This window comes from Olea europaea, unplaced genomic scaffold (genome assembly GCF_002742605.1).
Source record: "Olea europaea var. sylvestris unplaced genomic scaffold, O_europaea_v1 scaffold307, whole genome shotgun sequence".
NCBI classification, from domain to species: Eukaryota; Viridiplantae; Streptophyta; class Magnoliopsida; order Lamiales; family Oleaceae; genus Olea; species Olea europaea.
Genome location: NW_019249416.1, coordinates 486862 through 513907, shown reverse-complemented (window position 1 = coordinate 513907; position 27046 = coordinate 486862). Strand labels below are relative to the sequence as shown.

Genomic DNA, 27046 nt, shown 5'->3' with positions numbered 1-27046 from the left:
ATTTACGACCGGACTACAAAATTTTAAATCGGGCTACCATGTGGAAAAAAAATTTTTACACATAAAAAACTGATTTTTTACCCCAAAAAAAATAAAAAATTCCTTAAAAAAAATTCTTGGACCTGAGAGGGGGGGGCTACAGCCCAGCCCAGCCTAGCCCTCCCTATATCCGTCTTTGATCTTTCATAATATCGACATTTGAGACATTTTACATAAATTAAGCCATTTTAATTAAAGCTTTTCATTATTATTCCATATTTTCTTTCTACAGCTCAACTTAGTATTTTTATAAACAGAAATAATAAGCTTTTCATCATTATTCCGTAATAATGTTTCTAGATTAAAAAGTTTAAAATAGGTCTTTTTTATGTGTTTTTAAGACTTTTATGACGTGCTATTGTGTTAAGTTGGCATGTTATGTGATGAATACGTGAAAACATTGTTGGGATGTGACTACTAGTTAAGCAATTTCATCACTTTCCAAGTCGAAATTTGAAAGAAAATTGCACTTTAGTGATTTAGTTGAAACTAAATTGGACTTCACTTATTTAATTGAGAGAAATTAAAATTCGGTAATCAATTTAGTGAGTATCACTAATGAAATTTGCAATAAATATTATGTTGGTGGTATCGTACACCATTATTTAGTCCAATATTCTATTTTATCCCTAATTATCCAATTGATTTCAATCTAGTTACATGTACACAAAGTTTTTGCATTCTTATGAGATGGCATTTTTTTAGACATTGATCATCACAACACTTTAAATAATCAATTACACGGATTTTGGCAACACTTGAAGTGTCAAATTTTATGTACGCCAAGTGTATACAACTAGTTTAATCCAATCGATTTCTATGTTGTGCTTTCGAATACTTTCAAAATGATAGTACAATGTGTAAGTGTTATGCCTAGGTCCAATCAACTTTGGACATAATCACTTTTAATATATAATTGATGTAATCTTATGACAGATCTATTATTTAATTAATATTCAATTAAATTAAATAATAGAGTCCATAAATTCAAATATTGATAATTTGTTAATCATAAGGAGTTGTGATTATGAGATACAAATTATATATGATTGAATCTTAAATTGTCCGTGGTCGTAAGTAATAACGAGAAACGAATATCGTTATTTAGGATGGATCACCACGTGTGGCATTTATTATTTGTAAAGTAAGTAGCTGATCTCATAAACTAAAGTGTGATAATACTTAAATGAACGCATAGATGTTTTGTTATTGTAACGCCCCGAATTCTAATAACCTGAAACGTTTCGAAACATAAATATATCAGAGGGCTTGAAATAAATAGTTTTAATATAACAAAAAATTCTGTAAAAAAAAATAATTTGAATAACGTTTAATCAAAAGATAAATTTAAAATATGCGGAATGTTTGAAAACATATCATTCATCAAACATTATTAGAACAATTAGAACTAATTGAAATTTTTAAAGTACTCACAATTGAGTCAAAAAAAAAACCCACTATTATTAAAATTCTAGTGTTTCTGAAAGTTAAAGTACTTCATGAACGATGAGTCGTTGGTCCAATAGCAAATCCATTCACCGCCGTCCAGTATACTAATTCTTACCTGAAAATTGTAAATAAAGGGGATGAATATAATGAATTATACTCAATGAGATAATTGCTACTCCATATTCAAGTCAAATATGAAATTACGAATAAATTCTCTTATCAATATACAATGAGAATTATCATACCATGACAAATGATAATTCTAGCAAGCGCTGCAAAATAACGTGAAGGCTAAATTGTGCCTTAAAATATATCATGATTTCTCCCCTAGGAGCCTGAATATAAGTAATTAAATTCATACATAATAACACATTTGAAAAGATGTGGAAAAACCACTAATAGCACTGAGCATCTCACCTTTTGAAGATGAAAGTGGAGGACAAAATTGCAAAAAACGTGATTGCAATTCCAAAGCCTTAAAAAAAATCTTAATAATATGGAGGAATATTTTAAAGAGGGAGAGATAATGGACGACTGAAGCGTACTGCAGAATGAGGAATTAATTGTAAAACGCTTTAGGTCTTATGTCATATATATAGTAGAACAAAAGTGGTGTGGTGTGATCACTTTAGAACAAATCACAAAAATTTCGGTTAATTACCCCAAAAATTTCGTCCAAAGTTTCCCAGAATTTGGTCCAATTCCCTAATTGATATAAACTAATTAGGAGATTCCTTATTAGATTTTTGGCAAGAGACACAATGATTGCATAATTCTATGGACACGTGAAAAAAAGTGTATAAATTGCATGCATAATTCCTATCAATTAAAAAGTTCAAATTCCACGTGATATGCTCCTCTTATAAATTCTCAAAAAACTAAGTATTTAATTGATATTAAATTACAACTAATTGACAACTCACCAAAATCAAGGCAAAGACGTAAAACCTACCATTTTCTTTCTCCAAAATCAAAGCAAACTAATATTAAAATAAAGCCTACCTTACCTACCATGCCTACAAAGATACACAATTACAAGATAAAAAAAAAAAAAAAATTTGGCAACAACACGATTTCATTCGAAGACTTTAATTAAATTGAAAACTAATTTTCTTTTTCTTCCATCAACTTCTTTAAACGATAATTTCTTGGCCCCGACTTATCCAAAACAAATTTTTCTCGAGTCTAATATATATGATTAATTACGAGCTATCTAGTGAGCCTAATATTAATACAGTAATTTAGTCCGAATTGGCAACTAATCTTATTAACTAAGTAGTTTTTCTTAATTGGCTATAACTCGAGTTTAACTTATTCAAATTAAATTCTTCCCGAGTCCATAATTCGCCATTTATTATGAGCTTCAAAATGAACCCAATATTGGTAGGGTAATCTAACTTCTTCAATAGTTAACTATTTGGCCCATTTAATAAAGTATAAAAGAATTCGATATTTATTTTCACTTCGGTCCCTCAACTAATAAGATGTCCATATAGATCTAAAACAACTATAGAGATAATCAATTAACTTGCATAAGGACTTAACCAAACATTGCATTCCTATTAAATGGTAAATAAAATATATACGAATTAATTAAAAAAATTCGGGATTCTACAGTTATAGAACAAAACATTGGAGACACGTTGAGAGATTCAACATGGATAACTATCTGAGCACCAGTGGTTAATCTCTAACGTTAGGTAGTAAAATTGGTCATTTGACTTGAGGTCATCATGGTGCCTTATATGAGGACAGTTATACTTTGGTGGTGTTGGATGTTGCTTTGCCAAGGGCCGCTAATATTACATTGTTCGAGTATATCAAGAATTGTATGAAAGTTGTGAATGACCAAAAGAGGATTTGTCACTCTTAAATAGTAAGAGATTATGATCTACATTTCATTCAATTAAGTCGATAACGAAATCTTTGGCCAAGGTATATTCAGAAGTCGAAAATGAGTTTTCGATTTATATTTACTTAATAGTGGAATGAACGTTATGATCAATAATCAGGATTAACATACTTCCATGTCTCGTAATTGATTAGATCATATTGACGAATAGATTATAACTTCACAGTAAACGAACGAGATTGATTTTGTCATACCATGTGACATTTCTCATCACATGTATTGCCTTGACACATTGTTAAATGTTAATCTGCGACGGTGAATGTGGATCTGTGATAAACTAAAAGGATGTTTTGATTTATCAATTTAGATTAGATCAAAATAATATTTCACGTCGTTAGACATCGTAATTGGGAACCTAATGAGCCACAAACAAAAGGAGAACTAGAAGATTGAGATTTATCGATCAATTAATTTAACAAGCGTTGACTAAATTAATTACGTAGATTAATTAATTCATGGACCGAATTAAATTAAATGAGTTAATTGAATATTGGACTGGGTCAGGAGATGGGTTAAGCCTGTTTGGGCTTATATATAAATAAGTGGCTAGGGTTTGGAATTAGAGAGACTTCTTCATTCTTCTCGTTAGTACAAGAAAAGTAAACACTGGTTCTCTTTCAATCTTGTTCCATATGTGGATTTTCATTAGAGGCTGGACAATTGAACAATTGTGGGTGACAGATCAAGATTATTGGAACAAAAGAACAGCAAATGAATTTGCAGAATTAAAGAAATGTACAATATCTATCTAAACACAAAGAGATTCTTGGTGGGAATCAAAACTTATTTTATTTTCCGCTGTGCATTATTAAGTAGATTCCCAATACAACGTCCAACAAGACACTTTTCCATTTCTCGAGAGATAAAAGAAAAATTAAAATTTAGTGACAAACTTGGGAAAAAAAATTGTTTCGTGGCAAAAAATAAAAATAAAATGAAACATTGATATAAAGTAGGCAACGAACTATGTTTTAAACCCTAATTTTCCAACATTTAATATTATTATCATCAATGTTTAATTAAATAAAATCCCAATTGTCCAAGTCGATCACGATTATTAACTAAAATTAGCAATCTTCATCGAGTACTTCAAACTTGTAAACCACCAAATACTTGTGTACCAACACTCTCCATTCGTGCCCCATAGCTTACTTTGCATCGCCATGCATGTGGCTCGAGTATGTTTAACTTGGACAAAACTCATTAGGAGCATTTCTAAACACGTCAATCACACCTACCATATCTCCAATATAATTTAAAAAGTAGGAAAAAGTGTTAAACATTTGTTTTCCCATTTTGTCCACACATTTTTTAGTTTATGATCAAAATCCCCTTAGCATTTAATTTATTTCCAGCAAATAATTGCAATCAATATTTTAAATAAAACATAATGATGGAAATAAAGATAAAACCCATTGCTTATTACAGCTCAAAGAGGTCTGAGAGAAATCCATATCATGGATGAAAAGTGCAAATAAGAAGTGATAAACTCATCCTCAGAAGAAAATCCAGAATGAATAACATTCACACTCTATAACAACCGAGGGACAAAGCAAGAATAACAACACAACAATAAAACAAGATAATTGAAAAAACAATGCTAATCATAGAAGGAGGAGGATGGTATAATCATGCAAAGGTTGGACGTAAACTAAGTAACTTTGTTGCCTGCTAGCGTAGGTTCTCAAGTTCAATAGCTACATGTTCTTCATTGGATTGTTGGGTTTCACTTCCAATACTTGAAATTGAGGCCAGGGAATTCCCATTATCTTCCTCAATAAAAGTACGCCACTCATCAATATAAGTTGCTTTACCAGGATCCAAGTTTGGTATCTCTCGCTACTGAAGAATTTGAAGAATTTCTTTTGTTTTACCAAAAAGGAGAGCAGCTTGACGAACACTCTTTTGCCTTTCCTTTAGGGAATTATGGTGGCATTTTGTAATTATACCATGTGGTAAATTGGTAAGGGAAGCTGCCAATATATCCGCAATCATAATGGATAAATGGTCAAATAGTCCCTCATCGGTTTCATTATTACCACTAGCCACCAAAATAGTTCGACTAATCCGGTACATTGAGTTAGTAGCTATAATCTTAGCTGGCCAATTCAGAGGTTTATCCATTAGGAAATTGTTTTCTCCTCTGAGGAACCTCTTAACAGTACTTTCAACATCACTGGAAAGCTCTTCTAATGGCACTACAAGAAAAAAGGCCTTTTGCAACATGTAAAAGACAACATTCATTAATTGCACATTGCTAAAAAGGGTCTATTGCAACGTTCAGCAAATGTATGTTGCCATTGGTTGACAAAATTAAGATTTAACGTCTTTTTTTTTTTTTTTTTTTATGAATGTTGCTAAAAAACTATTTTGCAAATGTTCACAGACCGTTGCTGTTATTTTCTTTTTTGCAACGTGCAATGCGTGTTGCTATAGTGTTTTTGAAACAATCAATGAACGTTGCCATTGATAGTTTTAGCAACGTTCAATTAACGTTATCGTTGATCAGTTTTAGCAACGTTTATTGAACGTTGTTATTGATCAGTTTTAGCAACATTCGTTGAATGTTGCCATTAATAAGTTCAGCAACGTTCACATAAACGTTGCCGTTGTTAGTTTTAGCAACGTTCAATGAATGTTGTCGTTGATCAGTTTTAGCAATGTTCATTGAACGTTGCCATTGAACCCGACCCGACCCGGACCCGGTTAGTTTGTTAAAAGACGTAAATTTAGCCTCCAAAGTCTAAAACACAACCACAAACCTAATTTCTTCCCTCACCATCGTCTCTGCCTCTTAGTCGTCTCTCATCACTTCCTCTCTTACAATACTCTTTTTCCCCTTAATGGCAGTGGATGCCGTCGTCTCTGGGAGCCGCCACAAGCATTTCGTGGTAATAAATCTTCAACGCTTTCTCACGCTTTCCCCCCATTCTCTGCTGCATAGCTGCGCTTCACTGCCCTAACTGATACTTGCTTCACTGGAACGGAATTTGCTGTTAGACGCCGTTACACGGTGGCTCACTCGCCTATTTCTCGCCAGTCACCTCCGGTCCGGTTACAAACCCCCCGCTGAACTGCAATCGTCCGACCTACTCCACTTCGTGCACTGTACAGTCTAAAATTTGTCTATTGCTCTCTCGGATTGTTACAAATTAATGTTTATTATATTTACTTGAAATGGCTGATGTTTCTGTTTCACTGGTTGATTTGAGTGAAAAGGACAATTCTCGAAGCGTTATCTGTTGTAATTTGTTTAATTTTTACGCCAAAACTTATCTTTTAAAAATACCATTAATTTTCTGGTTGGTGATTTTTACCCTAAAAAATTTAAGATACTTATAATTTTCCTTTTCACTGCTTGATTTTGAGTTTCAAAGTATGTTTCTGATTTATTGTCTAGTGTAGTCATAATGGCTACCCTGCTCTTTGGATATACATGGATTGTGTTCCTACTTATTGCATCCAAAAGATTGTGATTCTTCCTCTTATCTGGTGTCCATCTGCCAGGTTCAATCCCGTTGCATCCATGCATTGTGTTAGTGTTTAGGATTCCTATAAATGTGAGAAGGCGGGATCTGGGAAAGGGAGAGAAAATTGAGTAGTAAAGAGTGCAGAGAGATTAGCCCTCTCGAATGGCTATGTATATTTGTATGTTTTTGTTGTGTATGTATATATAAAATATCATTATATATGTATATTCTCTGTTAATAAAATTTTATACCACTTTCAAGAGCCAAAATTTGTCACCCAATTTCTTCAAAAAATGAATCTCATTTGTCTGCGAAAAGATTTGTCTTCTAATTATTTTCACCAACTTTCTGGCAAGGCCCTAATGTCCTTTGAAAGGGGTATTAGGCTATTAGCCACGATTATGATTTCATAAAATTCAAGCAACAATAATAAAAATTATAAAATGGTACCTGATTAACTTTTAAACTACTACTATTATTATAAAATAATTCATGTTGCATTATATGAGACATTTAATTATGTAAATCTGGTAGGATACTAAGAAACAAATAAAAAAATATTATATCATATTAAAATGAACTAATATTTTTCTTGAATTTACGTTAATCAATAATTTTGTACTGAGCCTTATTTTAAATTTGGATGTTTTGATAAATGTAGCGATAGATAAGGTTGAGTGCAAACTTGTTGCTAGATGATGGATTAGCCTTCATCAGTCAACATAGCTCAAAATAGAATGGGTCAATGACCTATCAACCATGTGATTTGGAAGGGGAACCTCGCACTGGCACAGAACTGAAAGAGGCTGATTTCGTAAACCTGCTGATTTGTTTTTTTTAGTGCATATTAAACTATTTAATGTATGTTGGTTCATTAACTATTCCGTCTCACTACTGAATCACGACACATGTTTCACTTATTTTGTGCAATACCTAACTATTTCCTTTATGCTTATGGATTAACTATCCATCATTCTATAGAATCACGAATCGTATCTTTGCAGTAATTTAAAAATTTTACTTCATTGAGTTGGGTTTTGGGAGAATGCTAAATGATAACTTACTTTTATGCTTTTTCTCAATAGTTTCTGTCCAGCTTTGTTTATTGGACATGCTGGGGAAAAGTTGGCGGATTGAAATTTTAAAAGCACTAGAAAACAATATTCTGGCGGATCATGTTTGTTATTACACTCCTTGTGTAGAGTCTTCTAACAGCACTAGCCTTTCTTCTCTTTTCTAATTATCTTAATCTTCTATCAATATCATAGGTTCCTCTTATATGTTCCAGTCATCATTATGGATAAGCCATAACTCTTTCATTAATGGACGCATATTCCCTCAGTGTGCAACATGAACAAACTACATTACAAATTCTTCAAGATAAACTGGGAGCAGAGGATCTTTGTAGTCAGGTAATTACAAAATTCTCTCTCATGGTTTACCTTTACTGGTTTACAGTAAATTCTATAACCATCAGGCTACACTTGTACTCTGGTTTTTCTGTTTTGAGCTATGTCTTGTCCATGTGGTGGAAGGAGAAGATAAAGAGTTTTCTTAAGGAAAGTATACCTTTTGATACCTTATTTGATACAAGAAAAGCTAGGGAAAGGGAAAGAATGAGGCTTATATTACTGAAAGATAACAGAGAGTTATTTAACTAGTAACTCTTCTTCATGTCAAAGATATTTATGCTCACTAAAATTTCCGTCAGGCACTTCTATGCCCATTATTATGGGAAGTAGCATCTTCAAATACATAAATGTACTAGCTTTGATTTACAAATAGATGCATATCAATAGGTAATTAATTTTGAAGAATGTTATGAAAGGGTAACTGATATACCATGTAATTGCAGGATGCTGCTGCATGGCTTGAATATTTTGAATCAAAAGCTTTGGAACAGCAAGAAGCAGCACGTAATGGAACTCCAAAACTGGATGCATCCATTGCCAGCGAAGGTCACCTGAGGTATTGATTTAGCAAACGATATGGAGTTCATTAAACGTTATGAATCTCTGCCATAATGTGTATTAAAAGAAGAAGATTTAAAAGAAAAAGATTGCATTACGGCGAAGTATCAAGTATCTTCAAGGTGGGAGGCTCTTTTCTATATGAAAGATGCAGGCCAAGAAGAAAGCAACGCGGAGGATTTTTGAGAGCTAGCCAACCCAACAGTTTGAAAACAGCAAGTTGTAAATTATCTTCTTTTATACAATAATTTTCTTTTGTTTAAGAGGAGTGTAAGATGTTTATTTGATGGGCAATATGCAAATAAAAAATTTTCTTCGATTTATTATAATGATATGTTTTATCTATTTGGTATGGATATAATAAAATTAAATCAGTTTTATGCAAGCCAAAAAATTCTTTTTTATTTTGTGGTTGATTTGGTCAATAGCTATACAAATAGGAAAAAAAAAATATTGTAAATGACCTACGGCAACGTTCTTTGAACATTGCAAATAATCTTTTTGCAACGTTAAAAAAAAAAGAAAATTGTAAATGACCTACGGCAACGTTCTTTGAATGTTGCAAAAAGGTTATTTGCAATGTTCAAAGAATGTTGTTGTATCCTTATTTTGCAACGTTCAACGAACGTTGCCATAAAGGTTTACGGCAACGTTCAATGAATGTTGTCGTATATTTATACTCTACAGCAACATTAAGGTTTGCAGCACACGCCTGAACGTTGCCGTAAGTCTTTCGCAACATTTTTTGCCTGTTGCGAAAACCTGTTTTTGGTGTAGTGTGGTTCGTTGGAGGTTCTGCTTTGGAGACTAATTTTGCGAAGATTCTTATCTTGCCACTTGCAATCTAAATCAACTCCTAGCCATACAACATCTGCTGCTTTTCTAATGATTTCCAAATCCCCATTTTTATCCAGGCTTTTATCTATAAATTTTAACAAGGTTAGGCCTTCTCCGACACACTTGACTAACTGATTGGCACTGTCATCTGAAAAGTTGGAAAGTGCAATTGCGATGAATGTAAGAGTCACCAAAGGTAGACACCAGCTGTTAGGAGGCTCCTGAGAATGTAAACGTGGAACTCGATCGTTGTCAAATTCTACCCCCATTGAAGTTTTTAGATTTATGTAGAAATTCAATTAGGTTGATCGGCTTCTGTCTTTTCCCTTTCTCCGTCATCTTGTCCACCTCATTCCAGAAGTTTTTGAGAGTCTTTTTGGGAATTCCAGGTTCTCCTGGAAGTAGAATAACATAACGAGTAAGGTCCAACTGTGCATCGCCACCAGATTCTGATCCTCCGTTATTATTAGAAGCACCAATAACATATATCTTCAGCTTCTTGATGTGGAGGAAGAATGAGGCGGAAATGAGAAGAACAATTTTGCTTGCCTAATCCATTAGAATCTGTACTCCAAGGTAGCAATTCAGAACTAGTCTTCTTAGGGAATGAAGAAATTTTTTCCACTTGTGGTGTCGAACTTGTAAAGGTAATGAGCTTTCTCTCCAGTCCACAAGTCCTTGAATCCAATAAGTCTCGATTTTCATCTCATTTTTGAAGCTTTTCCTGCTTAAATCTGAACATTTATACCAAGCTGCATTAAACCATCTGAATGCAGGGGCGATAGTACCGAATGCCACTCCAATTGACAGAACATATATGAAAGTTCAGGGAACGTTCTACAACCACTTGGAAATTCACGAAGAACGTTATGTTACGTCAAATTCAAGTTTTAAATATTGCCAAGTTTATGTTCCAAACAATTTATTATTCGACCTCACTGTGGAATTGATTAATCAAAGCAACACATCACTATAATTAATTATCTAGGTGATTAAACATACAGTCCAGTTAATTCCTATGCTGAACTGTCGGTTTGCGTAAAGTAAATAATATAATAAAAAACACAACTCACGATATGATGACGGAGAAACCCCAACGTGGGTAAAACTCCGGGACCAAGCCAGTAAGTTCCACTATACCAATTCAGTCAGTACAAGTTCTGTCAAACTCCGTACCCAGTCAGACCCGCTGTTCTAGTCTCACGATCTACTGCCGTAGACCTATTAGTCTCTTGCTAGCTTTCCGATCTACCACCTGCAGCCCAATCTGCTGTCCAATGCAGCCTCCTGGTCTTTAGCTGATTGTATCACCAAGTGGAATTCCAAGAACCTCATATTCTTATCCAATTCCTGTGCTTGTCGTCCACCTCCCTCAATCCCCCTTTGAGAGAGTCCCTTCCTTAACAGATGAAGAAGTACTGGTGTTTTGTCTTCACAAACTTGATGTTTTTCCCCAAAATATTGGTTGCCAGATCACAAGAATAAGATTGGTAAATTCTCCAGTTGGTTGTGTTCTTGGATCTTTTCACAATGATATGAAAGTGTTCTAATATGACAGTACAATGAAGCAACATCCTATTTTCGTTCACGGCCTTTGTATTTATAGTTTGGGGCAATTTGGAGTTCTAGGCCGTGTCAAACTTTCCAAAAATCAAAAATACGATTTTCCATATAACATTGTTGCTCGAGCGAAAAGCGAGTGGAGAGCGAGCAACAGTACTTCGCTCGAGCGAAGTCCGGGCAAAGAGCGAGCGACGTCCATTCTGCTTCTTTTCGCTCGAGCGATGGCAGAGAACAGCTAACGAACCTCCGACGCCATGTTCTTGATTTTAACCTAACACTCAAACCCTAGTCCCTACCACACAACTTTGCTAAATTGTACCCTAAATCCTTGAATTTTATAACATTGTACAATTGAGTCCCTGACTTTTACAAATTTACAATTTAGTCCTTTTGTCTATAGAATCGCCAATTACACCTTTAGACCTAACAATATAGAATCCATTTAATTGACCATTTGTAGGCAGAATAAGTCATCTCATCTCCTTGGTATACTATTTACATCCGAATGTGAACTTCTGCTAAAGTGAGAGCAACTAATACACACATCAATCCTGAAGCAGTGTAAGTCACACTACGTGCCATTACAAACTGGGGGCATCCAGTTACTACCATCATCCAATATTTATTTACCACTAGTCTCAATTTGTCAACTGGAAATTTTGACCCGACCACTTCTTCTTCATCTAAATCTATTTTGAGCATTTCTTGGTACTCTAATTCTGTATAACTTATGGTAGTTAGAGCGGTCAAAGCAGAAGAACCAAACATAGCAAGTGAAGTAAAGATAAAACCCGTTGCCACAATTTCTTCGCCAGTACCATCAATATAAACATAATGACTCATGTGAATATGGTGGATACAAACATTAGCATTTCATTATCGTCCATAGATCCCAAAGATGTTATAAAATTTGACATCGCAGTTGACATGAAAACAAGGCTACTAACCCGTGCAATGATTTCATGAAGCCCCAACATATTAGTAGTAAGATCCACTGGTAGTTTCAATGAGACAGCTAATAGTGTCAAAGACATGGCATTGAAAGATAAGAACTTACATGGGAACCATAGCCTTTTACTTTGAAAACCATGGAAGGCATCAGCTGCCATTGCAAGGGAGCAGAGTACAGAAGCTGCTGCAATATACATGCCAATCCATGGCATTGGGGTCTCCAATTTGTTTTGTATATAATCGATTTCATCATAAACGTAGTCACAGGCATCCCTGCATTCATTCAATCTGTTACATAGCGCGCTGCATTGAATTGAATCCATTAACTTGTCTCCGAAATTCATTCTATTTCTCTCCCAAAAACTTTTAATCTTGTGATTCACAAACATACCAATCAATCTGTCCTAGTCATTCACATCGAATGGTGCATAAGGAAATATAAGTCTTGTTTCTCTCCTAATTTCAACCACATATTCTTCTATAAAATAATATTACATATAAACCAAAAAATTTTCCTTTTATTTCAACAATTCATTTTAAAAAAAATACTATTCTACCAATTTTCATTTTTACAAAATGGGGGTCGAGACTGAATCAGGACATAAAGTTTCACGTGTCTGTTTTTTCCTCTGTCCATTCTATTTCTCGGCTTTTGCTTTTTAACTTTAGCCCCTATGTGTTGCCCACTTTCCACTCCCATTTTAGACAAAATAGTGCCGTTACCTGTCCATTCCACTGACAGATTTTTACACTCCAGTTCCTTTACTATCAGTAAAAATTATGAGAGGTGGAAAACTCGTCAATTTCAAATGGGTGTCAGCATGTGGGACCCTATGTTGGTAGAAAGAACGCATTTTTTTTTGGGTAAAAAGGGAAAAAACACTGGGGCTTAATGTCTGTTTTTTTTCACGTCTGGTTTTTTCTCTGTCCTTTCTATTTGTTGGAATCTATTTCCACCAACCCAATAGAGACTTGGTATTCCTAATGCGTACGGTTTTTGGTGTGGAAAATTGACCCATTTATAGTTTTCTACCATGCTTTTTGCGGGACTAATTTGTCCATTCCTCATACTTATTGGGACCATCCACAATGAAGCCAATTATGGTTTATTTTTATAAATTTAATATTTAATTTTAGAAAGATACATTTTGTAACTTCTTAATTTTCGTGAGATAAACTTTAAAGCAATTTTTAATATACAAATTTTGAATATCTTGATCAAACTTTTTTTAAAGTTTTTGTTTAGCTTTCTTAAAGCCTTACAATTTTCTTCTAAGAACGTTTGTCATGGTTCTCAAAAGAATAATATGATCTTGCATTACTATTGCTATAAAATTGATCTAGCTGATATTATGTGATAAATTCAATTAAAATTTAAAATGATGTGAGAAAATCATTAAACTTTCATTGAGATCTCAATTAAGTCACTATACTTTAATTTATCTCAATGAGATCATCAAACTTCAATTTACTTGAAATTTTAGTCGTTCTAATGTCTTCTTACTAAACTTAAAATTTCAATCCTTCGTGAACATTAACTTAGCGTGTCTTACAAGTCTTACAACTATTGTCACTTAATCTATAGTTGTGGCTATAAAATTGAAAATAAATCGTGTTCTTCCAAATTATATTCAAATGGCAAATACTTTCGGATTTTGCAATCATGACTTGATTAGGCTGTATATTACCTAAAAATGGAAGAAACATCGAATTGCTATCAATATTTAATGTCCACATGATATGTGATTGCACCAAATTAAAGTTGGGTGGACCAATTAAGCAGACAATGTGATATTGAAGAAAACAATGAAAGAAACTCGAGTGTTCTTGAACCATCCGAGAAGAGATGTGATGCAGATGAAAACAAAGAAAAACTGAGAGAACAATGTAAAATTTTATTTCACAAACACCATGGATGTTGGAATTTAATGGTTTAATAAATGTGATTTAATTATCTTAATATGTGTGAATTGAATGAAGTCTCCATTGAATGAGATGACTAGATGAGATTTTTCAAATACAATAAGTGCATATCTAAGAGTCATGATTTTTTGAATCAATCTGCTTGTACATCATTTTTTCAAAAAAATTGTGCCACATGGCAACATACCATTGGACAATTTAAAAAAATAAATTTTTTTTCAAATCAAATCTTGCCAACAAGGATGATGTACAATTATGATGTATAAGTGGCTTTATCCTTTTCGAATGGTGTATGACTAATCAAATGCAAGAGGTGCATAATAAAAGTCACATTTGTGTAGGATGCAATCTAGACCATCATGGTATTATCTAATGATCCAAATGAGTTTGTACCCAAAAATTTTCCAACATACATGTATTTTATTTCCTTAAAAATAAATCACATCTAATGATGCATAAGGAATCTTGTTGAGTCACTCCATTTAAAATATTTTTTTTGAATGTAGACAGCTTTTTACATCGTCTTCTTCTTCTTCTTCTTTTTCCTCTCTCTCTTCGCGAATGTCATTTTTACTTATTGAATTTTGAGTTTTAATGTTTATTGAAAAAAAAAATTCAGGATCTGTTTCCACCAATTCAATAAGTTAGAGACCTTCGCTTCAATTTTCCTTGCAATGTTATGACAAGTTGACTCGGCACATGGTCTTGGTTGGGTGTTGAAATTGAGCTCTCTCTAGTTTTCCACCGTGCTATTTAATGGACTAATTTTTCCATTCCTCATCAATTATCAGGACCATCCACAATCAAGCCAACGCTACCAATAACATATATCATTTTGAGAAAAAATTAATTTTAATAATTATAATATTTAATTTTAGAAAAAAGTTATTTAACATTAATTGTAACCACTTCTTAATTGTCGTAACATAAATTTTAAATTAGTCTTTAATATAAAATTTTTGAATATTTTGATCAAAAGATTTTGTTAAGCTTTCTTGAAGTCTTTCAATTGTTCTAAATTTGTTTTTTGTGGTTCTCAAAAAGTTCTAAACAGTTGAGTCCTCAAAGGGCAGTCCAAGTCTTCTAACAGTTTAGGAAATGATAATTTCATTATTGTAACTAAGCTTTCAAAGATATCTCAATCAAACCACTCAACTTTAATTCGTCTAACTCAGATCGCCAAACATAATTTACTTGAAATTTTAGACATTCCATTAGTCCTCTTACGAGATTTTACATTCCAATCTTGTGTGAATGTGTTAATTTGACGTGTCTTACAACTAGATAAATATGCCATTTAATCTAGTCGTGGTTGCAAAATTGAAAATAAATCGTCATCTTCCAATCCTATTCAAGTGGCATATACTTTCAAATTTTGCAACCACGACTTGATTAGGCAGTGTATTTCTAGGTAATGAAAGATACCATCTCATCACCATCAATATTTAATCTCTACGTGAGATTTGATTGCACCTCTATTAAGATTTCAAAAATAAGATTAACTGACTCAAGAAGACCAAGAAATTAACAATAAGTCTTCTTGAACCATCCTAGAAATGTGATACAGAAGAAAACATAGAAAAACTGAGAGAACAAGAGACAGGTCTTCCCTAGTGCAAAATTTTTCTTTTGCAGACTCCAGGATGTTTGAAATTAGTGATTTAATAATGTGAATTGGAATAAGCCCCCGTTTGTCAACCTTAAAAAATTTAAATTGTATGCTACAATATCATTCTCTACCACACATTTATACAATAAAATATTCTCCACACAAACTAATAAAATTTCATTACTTTATAACTATACGTTCTCCAAAACTATTATTCAAAACTCTTTAATTTTTAAAATAAAGGGAGACAAACCGGCTCTAAGTTTATATTTGGTGCGATGATTAGGCACAAGTTTTCAAATGCAACAGGTGCATATTGACGAGTCATGATTTTTCTGATTGGGTGTGACCATTCAAGTAAATGAGGTGCCTAATGAGAAGTTATAAACCTTTTTGTGTATGGTGCGAATTAGACCATACATCATGGTGTGATCTAATGATCCAAATGAATTAGTACCAAAAAATGAAGTCATTCCGAACGGACACATTAAAATGAATTGAACCCTCTTGATGTCATTTTCTTCCGTCCAAATTAATTTCAAAATAATTTATTTCTAAATTCTTCCTCTACCTCCCAATTCGTAGAACAAAATTTATATTGTATTGTATTAATTTTGAAAGATGTGTTGTATCTTAGGATACAAACGTCCGTTTGATCCTATTAGCACTTGTGCAGGGACCAAATATGTCTTAAGATTTGCATTTAACTTACCTCACTTCATTTCATCTCTTTACAAATTCCTTTTTTTTTTTCCCTACATTTTTAATAAATTAAAATTATGTCCAATTTCATTTTGCAAAATAATTGAATCCACATTTTAGTGTCCGAAAAAAAAATTGCACCATATTTTTCCAACAATGTGTATAGACAATTTCAGCCCTACTATAATTTAATTATTTTAATAATACCTTACTTTTCATTTTTCAATATATATTAAATTTATTCAACCGTTTAGTTACCATCAATATACATGTACATTTGATAGATTCATTTTACCCGTATACTTTTATTAATGTATGGATTCCGTACTATTAATTCTCAAATAATTAACTTCACATTGATTTAATTAATATTCATTTTCATTTATGCATTTCAGTGTTATTAATTCTAATAGTAAGTTAAGTAGAATTTTACATTTACAAATGCATTTCATTATTCACGTCCATGTATGCTAATTATTATCCAGTTTTATTTAAATGGAACATGTTTGAGCTCCATTTTATTTTATTTTATTGGAAATAATGCATTTTTGAATAGTATTTTGATGGAGAATTTGTGGCTAAGAAATAAAAAAAGTTTTATGTTTGCGTGCAATATTATTTTATTGAAGAGTGTGTGGTTGAAAATAAGAGAGGGAAAATGTATTTTGAAAATAATTGAACCGAACAAGGGCGAGAAATCAAATAAATAATTTTACATTCATTGTCATGTATATATTCCTAGTATTATGTCTAAATTATTTAACATTCACGCATATTCAAATATTACTTTTACAGTATTTTATATTAACATGCAATGGACTTTCAGTGTTGACTAGTTAACTAAAAACAAAAGATACATCAAACTGCCATCAATATTTAATGTCTATGAGAGATGTGATTGCACCAAATTAAAGTTGGATGGAACAGTTAAGATTTCAAATATAAAATAATCCTACTCAAGAAGACAGAGAAAGAAACTCTTAAATTTCCCTGAACCATCCGATATACGTGATGCAGAAGAAAAAATGAAAATTTGAGGCAACTGGAGATAAGTCTTCCCCAAAGTAGAATTTTCCTTACAGTTGGAATTAATGGTTTAATGATCTTAATACATGTGAATTGGATTAAGTTTCTATTGGGTGTGATTACTAGATACAACTTTTTAAATGCAACACGTGCATATTGAAGAGTTGTGTTTGTTATGATTAGGTATGACTATTCAAGTGCAAGATGTGTATAAAGAAAAGTCATAAACCTTTGTGTAGGGTGCGATCTATCCATCACCACATGGTGTGATCTAATGGTCCAAACGTATTTGTATCAAAAGATGCAATCGTTTCAGATTGAAATCCATGAATTAGATCCCCTTATTTTTATTTTCTACCCACCAAATTAATCTCAAAACAATTGATTTCTAAATTCCTCCTCTCTCCAAATTTCAACAGAGAAATTTTCAACTTATTTTTTAAGGTTTGGTGTTTGATATTTTAGTATTTGATATCATCAAGTTTAGAAGAGTAGGGTTAAGCTTTAGTTCATCAAACAAAATCAATATTATATTTTATTAATTTTGGAAGAATGTTGGATCTTGGGATATAGACATCTATGTTTGATCCTGTTAACAATAGTGCAAGGGTCAAATATACCTTAAGAAGATTTGCATTCAGCATACCTAATTTCATTTTATCTCTTTATAAATTATCATTTTTCTACATCATTATAAATGAAAATTCTATTCAATTTCATTTTGCAAAATAATTGCATGCACATTTTAGTGTCCGAATGTAATTTTTGCACTGTATTTTTCCTGGCAAAGGATATAGACAATTCACCAAAATGTAACTATAATGGACTGTGGGTCTGTGACAATAAATCATGAAAGAGATGCACTGAAGAGACATCGCATCAGAACAAAATTTTCCGCTTAGAATTAAGATAAGATAGTGTGTGGTTCATGACTTTAGAAGGTCAAACTATTCCTCATGAGAAAGTGCAGAATAAAACTAATTACTGCTCAATTCATCTTTTGGAAGTGGTAAAAAATAGGTTCCATTGTCAAGTTTACAAAAAATATAATCATAGTATTGACATCTGAGACATTTTACATAAATCAAGCCATTTTAATCTAAGCTTTTCATTATTATTCCATATTTTCTTTCTACGGCTCAACTTAGTATTTTTATAAATAGAAATAATAAGCTTTTCATCATTATTCCGGAACAATGTTTCTAGATTAAAAAGTTTTAAAAAAGGTCTGTTTTATGTGTTTTAACACTTTTATGATGTGCTATTGTATTAAGTAGATATGTTATGTGATGATTACGTGAAAAATTTGTTGGGATGTGACTACCACTTTAGCAATTTCATCAATTTCCAAGTCGAAATTTGAAACAAAATTGCACTTTAGTAATTTAGTTGAAACTAAATTGGAGTTCACTGATTCAACTGAGACAAATTAATATTCAGTACAGGGGAAGACCCACATGGGTCAAATGACTCCACAAAATTTTGGCCCTTTTTTTTACAATCTTTTTTAATACACTCGTCGGGATGTCAAATGAAGTCAAAATATTGTGTTCTTAATACCATTTTGAAGTGCTCGTGACCTAGTTTTTCACTTATTAATCGCATGCGAAGTGGTCAACTATAGCAAAAGTTATAACATGTTAAAATATAGCGTTTGAAACTAGTATTTTGAGAATTTTGATAATATCCTAACTTTAAAAATTCGTTTGCTATTATGTGCTATCTGAATCCACAAATCGTCTATGCCATGTAAAAGTTTGTTTCGAAAACTATGTTGTTTTCATATCGAATGATCCAAATGGATATCGAAAATAGTTAAATATGTATCAAACGTAGCCTCAAAAAAGACGTCTAACTCGTTTTTCTTTTAAAAAATTCAATTAATTATTATTTTTGCACGATAAATTTTTCAATATAATTTGTATTCTTTCATTCGGAAGTCTTACATGAAATATGACGTAAATTTTTTAGGGTCGTTACGGATTAAATGCAATTTGAATTACTTCTGAATTATATTTGCTTTAAATTTGAATTTCATTTACTTCCTGAACTAAATTTTAATTTTACTTCAATTCATTTAATTTCTATATTCAATTTAATTTACTCAATGTTAGCTCAGTATTTGCCAATGAAATGATAAACAAAACTATACAAGTAGCAAAATTTATTTAATAATATTAATAATGATGTAATTATATAACGTTTTCAAAGTGTCAAAATACATATAAACTTCTTTTCATTGATATTGTGTTGTTTATTAAAAAAATTATTTTAAAAATCTTGACCCCATAATACTAGAGGTCTGGGTCCGCCCCTGATTTAGTAATCAATTTTTTTCGAAGGAAAAAAGTTTAGTGAGCATGCTGATGAAATTTACGATAAATATTATGTGCTTGGTATTGTAGACTATTATTTTGTCCCATATTCTACTTTATCTCCAATTACCTGATTTATTTCAATCTAGCTACATGTATACTAAGTTTTACATTAAATTTGACATTATTGTGATGTGGCTTTTTTTTTGACATTGATCATCATAACAATTTAAACAATTAATGGCACAGATTTTGAAAACACTTGGAGTGTCAAACTTGATGCACACCAAGTGTATACAACTAGTTTAATCCAATTGATTTATATGTCGTGTTTTTGAATGCTTTTAAAAAGATAGTACGATTTCCAACAAGACGCTTTTCCATTAGTCGGGAGATATAAAAGAGAGAGAGAGAGAGAGAGAGAGAGAATTTAGTGACAAACTTGGAACCAAAAAAAGAAAAAGGTTTCATGGTAAAAATGAAACAGTGCTATGTTTTTAACTCTTAAGTTTCCAACATTTAACATTATCATCATCACACAATTAATCAGATAAAATCCTAATTGTCCAACTCAATCACAATCATTAACTAGAATTAGCAATCTTTATCGAGCATTTCAAACTTGTAAACTACCAAATACTTGTGTACCAACACTCTACATTTGTGTCGTATAGCCTACATTGCATCGACATGCATTTGGCTCGAAGATGGTGAGCTTGGACAGAATTCATTAGGAGAGCTTTTAACCACGTCAATGACACCTACCTTATCTCCAATATAATTTAAAATGTAGGAATAAGTTTTAAACATTCAGTTTCCCATTTTTGTCCTCACATTTTTTAGTTTATGATCAATTTCCCCTTAGCATTTAATTTATTTCTAGCAAATAGTTACAATTGACAATTTAAATAAAACATAATTAGGGAAATAAAGATAAAACATGTTGCTTATTACAGCTCAAAGTGTATATATAGGATGAAAGAATCATGCAGAGTTTGCACATAACCTATGTAACTTTCTTGCCTACTCGCTTGTGTTCTAGCATTCAGCTGTGAAGTTCAATAGCTACATGTTCTTCATTGGATTGTTGAGTTTCACTTCCAATACTCGAAATTGAGGCCATAGAATTCCCATTATCTTCCTCGATAAAAGTACGCCACTCATCAATATAAGTTGCTTCATCAGGATCCAAGCTTGGTATCTCACGCTGTTGGAGAATTTTTAGAATTTCTTTTGTTTCACCAAGAAGGAGGGCAGCTTTATGTACACTCTTTTGCCTTTTCTTTTGGGAATTATGGTGGCATTTCATAGTTATGACATGTGGTAAATTTGTAAGTGAAGCTGCCAATATATCCACAATCATAACGGATAAATGGTCAAACAGTCCCTCATCAATTTCCTTATTGCCTCTAGCCAGCAAAATAGTACGACCGATCCGGTACATTGAGTTAGCAGCCATAATCTTAACTGGCCAAGTTAGAGGGTTATCCATTAGGAAATCTTTTACTTCTCTGAGGAACTACTTAACTGTCCTTTTAGCTTCATTCGAAAGCTCTTCTAATGTTATTTTGGAGGTTCTGCTATGGAGACATATTTTGCGGAGATCCTTATCTTGCCACTTGGAATTTAAATCAACTCCTATCTATACAACATCTATTGCATTTCTGATGATTGCCAAATCCCCATTTTTATCTAGGCTTTTATCTATAAGTTTTAAAAAGGTAAGGCCTTCCCCGACACACCTTACTAACTGATTAGCATTGTCATTTGAAACATTGGGAAGTGCAATGTGATGCATGTAAGAGTCACCATAGGTAGAGACCAGTTATTTGGAGGCTCCTAAGAATGTAAACTTGGAACTCGATTATTGTCAAATTTTCTCACTCCATTGAAGTTGTTAGATTTATGTAGAAGTTTAATTAGGTTGGTCAGCTTCTATCTTTTCCCAGACACGACCTATCTCGAATCACCCTAGTGGACCCGAAACGTGACGTGCGCCGATAATAAATGCTGACTAGTTGTCAAATCTATCACCAAGGCTAATTATGACTTATTTCAAAAAAAATGCAACAAAATCAAATACTTATGTAAAATATAATGCGATGAGCCCAAAATATTTACTTTGTGCTTCATCAATATGAGAATATTCAACATGTCGTGTGGCTCTCATTTGGAAATCATTAGGCTCTTTCAGCTAAAAAGAATCAATTTCCACCTGTAGGAAAATTACGAGAAAATATATGAATTGATAGTTCAGTGAGTGGAGAAGTTCGAAAATAATTATACTTTTTCATTTTTACATTTTTATCAAAAATTGAATTCATATCATTTAATAATTCACAAGATAACATCATATAATTAGAGTCAAAACATGATATATTCACATAACGTGATAAAATAGCATCTCAAGTCATGAAATGAATATAATTTGGTAATCATGCTATAATCTCATCACATCAAATATACTGAAAAATCCACAAAAAATGTAAAATATGTAATCCACCCCTCAGGCTAAGAACTTTCGCCACCGGCCTTTGGCCCCTCCGTGAACGAAAGCGAGTCTCAAGACCTCTGATAATCAATTCTAGAACATGGTCAAGGCCCCTCAGTGAACTATATATACGTTGTCACGACCCCTTCATCTCCCAGTCGACCCCTCAGTGTAGTATAGAGCACAACCAAGGCCCCTCTATGAACTAGAAGAAGTACATAATCACGGGTACTTTTCTTGTCGGTCTCAATATCACATCTCATATACCAAACAAATCTCAATATCACATGTCTCATATATCAAGTCACAAATGTACAATAAATAATCCTTGAAATTCCACATATATCATAATAAAAGAGATTTCCATAATAATCATATAATCGAACACATAAGTACAGATAAATGCACCCACTTTGATAATAGATTTAATTTATAAATACTTGAGAAATATTTATATTTTTCCACTCACAGAATTTTGTACACCAAAATTAACTCGAATGGTACGCTATCCCGATGTCCGTATCGCTTCCTGAAATATAATATAATATAACTTTTAAATCAAGAATTAACTATTTTAAGTAATCTCAATAATTAAATAGGTGATACCCAAACTTAATCATTTAACATTTAGACAATTTCTACACTCTTTTTAATAACTAAAACTAGGTTTTCTTTTACTTTACTCAATTTCATAATTTATTATATTTAACCCCTTCAATAAAATTGAATTTAGTCTAAAAATCTAACAACTATAAAATTAAACATAATTTGACAATAAGTAACTTTTTACTTACCTTTCAAAATTGAGAAATCCAAGCCTAATAGTATAGAGCCCTTATTTTCTAACAACTTGGCAAAAAATTTCTATTTTTTCTTCTTTCTTCTTCCTCTCTTTTTTTTCCTTCTTTTCCTTCTCTTTTTCTTCCTTTCTCTCAGATCTTCTTCTCGGCCGTCTCAAAATTTTCTATACATATGTATGCAAATGAAAAATCAAGGCAATGGAATTAAAATTTGGACATCTGGACTCCACTAACTCATTTTTGCAAAGGAAGTCCTTATTCTTCAATTTAATATAACATCTAGTCCTTTTCTTCCAATAATATATAAGTAGATCCCTAAAATTAAGTTTTATCCATTTTAAACCTTTAACTATTTTTCATAATAAATTAAACCCCAATAAAATAATTTATTTCATTTAAATTCCTATTTGACATTGACTTTAACCAATTGAATTTTGGACTTTGACTAAATAATTTTCTTGACTTTGACTATGAGTGAATGGGTTATAACAATCTTACCTCCTTCAAAGAATTTCGTCCACGAAATTCAATCAACTAGGATTTGAACACTAAGATATAGAGCATATATTTGAATACTTGGCCAATGATAACTCTTTTTTTTTTTTTTTTTTTTTATGATTTATCCAACAAACTTTAACTAGCGGAATAGACTTCCTGCAAAAAATTTATTCATTTCCTATCCAAGATCCAAATTGATTTTTCTTCATATGTAAGATTTTCAACCAACTCCACTGATGACCTTATAGCATTAGTTAAATTTGACGTCCATTGACTAACCCTCGAACATACGGAATACATGTTGAACCGATACCTTAAATATCATCCTAATATAAATATGTGATATTTTTAAATTTTCATTTTATCACCTAACGATAATATATACACAGCTTCAAGTTCGGCTCCTTTTTTAATATAAATATACCTTAACCTCACGTGGTCCGTAAGTATTGATCTTCCCACCATGTGATAACGCCACAATTTATAAATGTCAATCCCAATATAATCAACCATATATCATGATTTAATCATATCTCTTTATCAATCTACAACATAATCCATATTTTATCATTCCACTTAGAGAACATTTTCTAAACCATAACATAAATCATTATCGTGAATCAGTTGTTTATCATCTTTAGATATAAGAGAAAATATTTTTTCAATATTTCCTAATAGCAAAACTTTTGACATACATTTCTATACACATACAAATTTTGTTCTTTCTTTCTATAAAGAGACAATAATAACATTTAATTCATGAAAATCTATACTCTTATTCCATAAAGAGGCCATCAGCCTATCGCCAATGCATAAGCTTTCTTGTATATCGCCCAAAGACCTTCAATTAAGATTATAACTTAAACATACCGTTCCACAATTGAATAAAATTTACATGATCATCGTCTTAGACTTTAAGCTATCTAACATATCATCATTTGTTCCATAACGTGTAGATTTTGAGAAGAACGGAATACTTTATTCATGATCTATACAATTGAAAATGGCCTCGAAATTACATCATTAAAATTTCAATAAATTCATCTTAACTTCAAAATTTAACTCAACGCTTCCAAATTGTATGGAATATAACACAATAATCCAACAAATGGCCTTAACAAAATTAATTAACTTAATAACCCAAATCTATCATCACATTATTTGGCCATAGGACAACCATTATATTCATTTACACGCTATCCACCATATCATGCTATGAACATGTAACCTTGGCATTTATCGTCACATTGTATGACCTAAAATATTTTATTATGTCAATTTTCCTTAATATCACAGGATAATAATCTTTATATTTATCACGTGAACATTTCATACATCAATATAGCGCATGTTAATTTCCCAATCTCAATAAATTTCAACTCTAGCATTCTCTAAATTTATTTTTTTATTTTTTTATTTTTATATAAACATACCTAAATGCATTTATCTATTTTATTCTATTTATAAAGCAACAAATCACCCCATAAAAAAGTAATCATTATGAAGTTCATCCCTATTATTCTCACATTCCTTAAAATCAAACAACTCATAAATAATCAAAATAATTGGAATTACCATTAATTTCCTCGATGCCTAAAATATACAATAACACATTATCATCTATCAATCAACAAATCATCATTTTGTCTTCCACAATTTCTTATCATATAGCATAAATATACACCATCTTGATTTCTATTATCATCCCATATAAGTGGCCACAAATCACCACAAAATTTGATAACACTAAAGATCATTTGGCTTCAAAAATAATTAAAATTCTCCAATGATTGTCACCAATCACACATCATATCATTTCCTTGTATTTATTGTACAAGCTTTAACAAAAAAAATTTCCTGTGTATATATAAAAAAAAATCATTTAATTCTACATATAAATTGATAATTAAGTAACTGTAACATTTGTAACTTCGAATGCCCCGCAAAATCATCACAATCTATTCAAATCTTAATAGGTTACATATACACATAGTTCCAACCCAACAACTAATAACATTCCCAATCATCAGATCATTACAACTACCATACTTACATGCGAGTCGTTTCTAAATCTGTTTAAAAAATATTTTTTCTATTATTTTTGGTTCCATAGATTCGAGCTAGAGAGACTGTGATTTCTGCCACCACGACATGTAATCATACACACTGAATGATGCATGCTATGCCAATGTTTGAAATATGAAGACTTTCAAAACTTTATAAACCATGCTCTGATACCACTTTGACAAGACCCGTCCCGAATCATCCTAGTGGACCCCAAACGTGACGTGTGCTGATGATAGATACTGACTAGATGTCAAATTTATCACCAAGGCTAATTATAAGTTATTTCAAAAAATGCAACAAAATCAAATACTTATGTAAAATATAATGCGATGGGCTCAAAATATTTACTTCATTCTTCATCAATATGAGTTATAATATTCAACATGTCGTGTGGCTCTCATTTGGAAATCATTAGGTTCTTCCAGTTAAAAAGAATCAATTTCCACTTATAGGAAAATTACAGAAAAATATATGAGTTGATAGCTCAGTGAGTGGAGAAGTTCGAAAATAATTATACTTTTTCATTTTGACATTTTTATCGAAAATCGAGTTTATATCATTTAATAATTCACAAGATAATATCATATAATTATAACCAAAACGTGATACATTCACATAACGTGATAAAATAGCATCTCGAGTCATGAAATGAATATATGCTGGTAATCAAGCTATAATCTCATCACATCAAATATACTGAAAAATTCACTAAAAATGTACACTCTGACTAAAATCTGTAATCCGCCCCTTGGGCTAAGAACTTTCGCCACGGGCCTTTGGCCCCTCCGTGAACGAAAGCAAGTCTCAAGACCTCTAATAATCAATTCTAAAACACGGCCAAAGCCCCTCAGTGAATTATATATACATGTTCATGACCCCTTCATCCCCAGTCGACCCCTCAGTATAGTATAGAACATGGCCAAGACCCCTCTATGAATTAAAAAAAGTACATAATCATGGGTACTTTTCTTATCGATCTCAATATCACGTCTCACATATCAAACAAATTTCAATATCACATGTCTCATATACCAAATTACAAATGTACAATAAATAATCTGTGAAATTCCATATGTATCATAATAAAAGAGATTTCCATAATAATCATATAATCGAATACATAAGTACAGATAAATGCACCCACTTTGATAATAGACTTAATTTATAAATACTTGAGAAATATTTATATTTTTCCACTCACAGAATTTTCTACACCAAAATTAACTCGAATGGTACGATGTCCCGATGTCCGTATCGCCCCCTGAAATATAATATAATATAATATAACTTTTAAATCAAGAATTAACTATTTTAAGTAATCTCAATAATTAAACTGGTGATACTCAAACTTAATCATTTCACGTTTAGACGATTTCTATAGTCTCTTTAATAATTAAAACTAGGTTTTCTTTCACTTTACTCAA

The 27046-nt window shown here is 32.0% G+C and overlaps 1 protein-coding gene and 1 long non-coding RNA gene across 3 annotated transcripts; one reads left to right on the top strand and one right to left on the bottom strand.

Annotated features, from left to right (window-relative positions):
- Positions 1-1401: 1401 nt before the first annotated feature.
- LOC111385023 lies at positions 1402-12646 on the bottom strand. Of its 2 annotated transcripts, none has more exons than XM_023009387.1 (2): positions 12298-12646; positions 1402-1603 (listed from the first exon to the last, which is right to left on the bottom strand). In XM_023009387.1, the coding sequence occupies exons 1-2, from the start codon at positions 12578-12580 to the stop codon at positions 1593-1595; spliced, it is 294 nt and encodes a 97-aa protein (XP_022865155.1). In that variant the 5' UTR covers positions 12581-12646; the 3' UTR covers positions 1402-1592. The 2 variants fall into 2 exon arrangements, with proteins under 2 accessions (XP_022865155.1, XP_022865154.1); XM_023009386.1 differs by lacking the exon at positions 1402-1603 and adding an exon at positions 8289-8833.
- On the top strand, positions 6162-9169 carry LOC111385024. Its single transcript, XR_002700997.1, has 3 exons — positions 6162-6508; positions 8139-8282; positions 8726-9169. It is a non-coding gene; the product is annotated as an uncharacterized LOC111385024 (long non-coding RNA).
- Positions 12647-27046: the final 14400 nt, after the last annotated feature.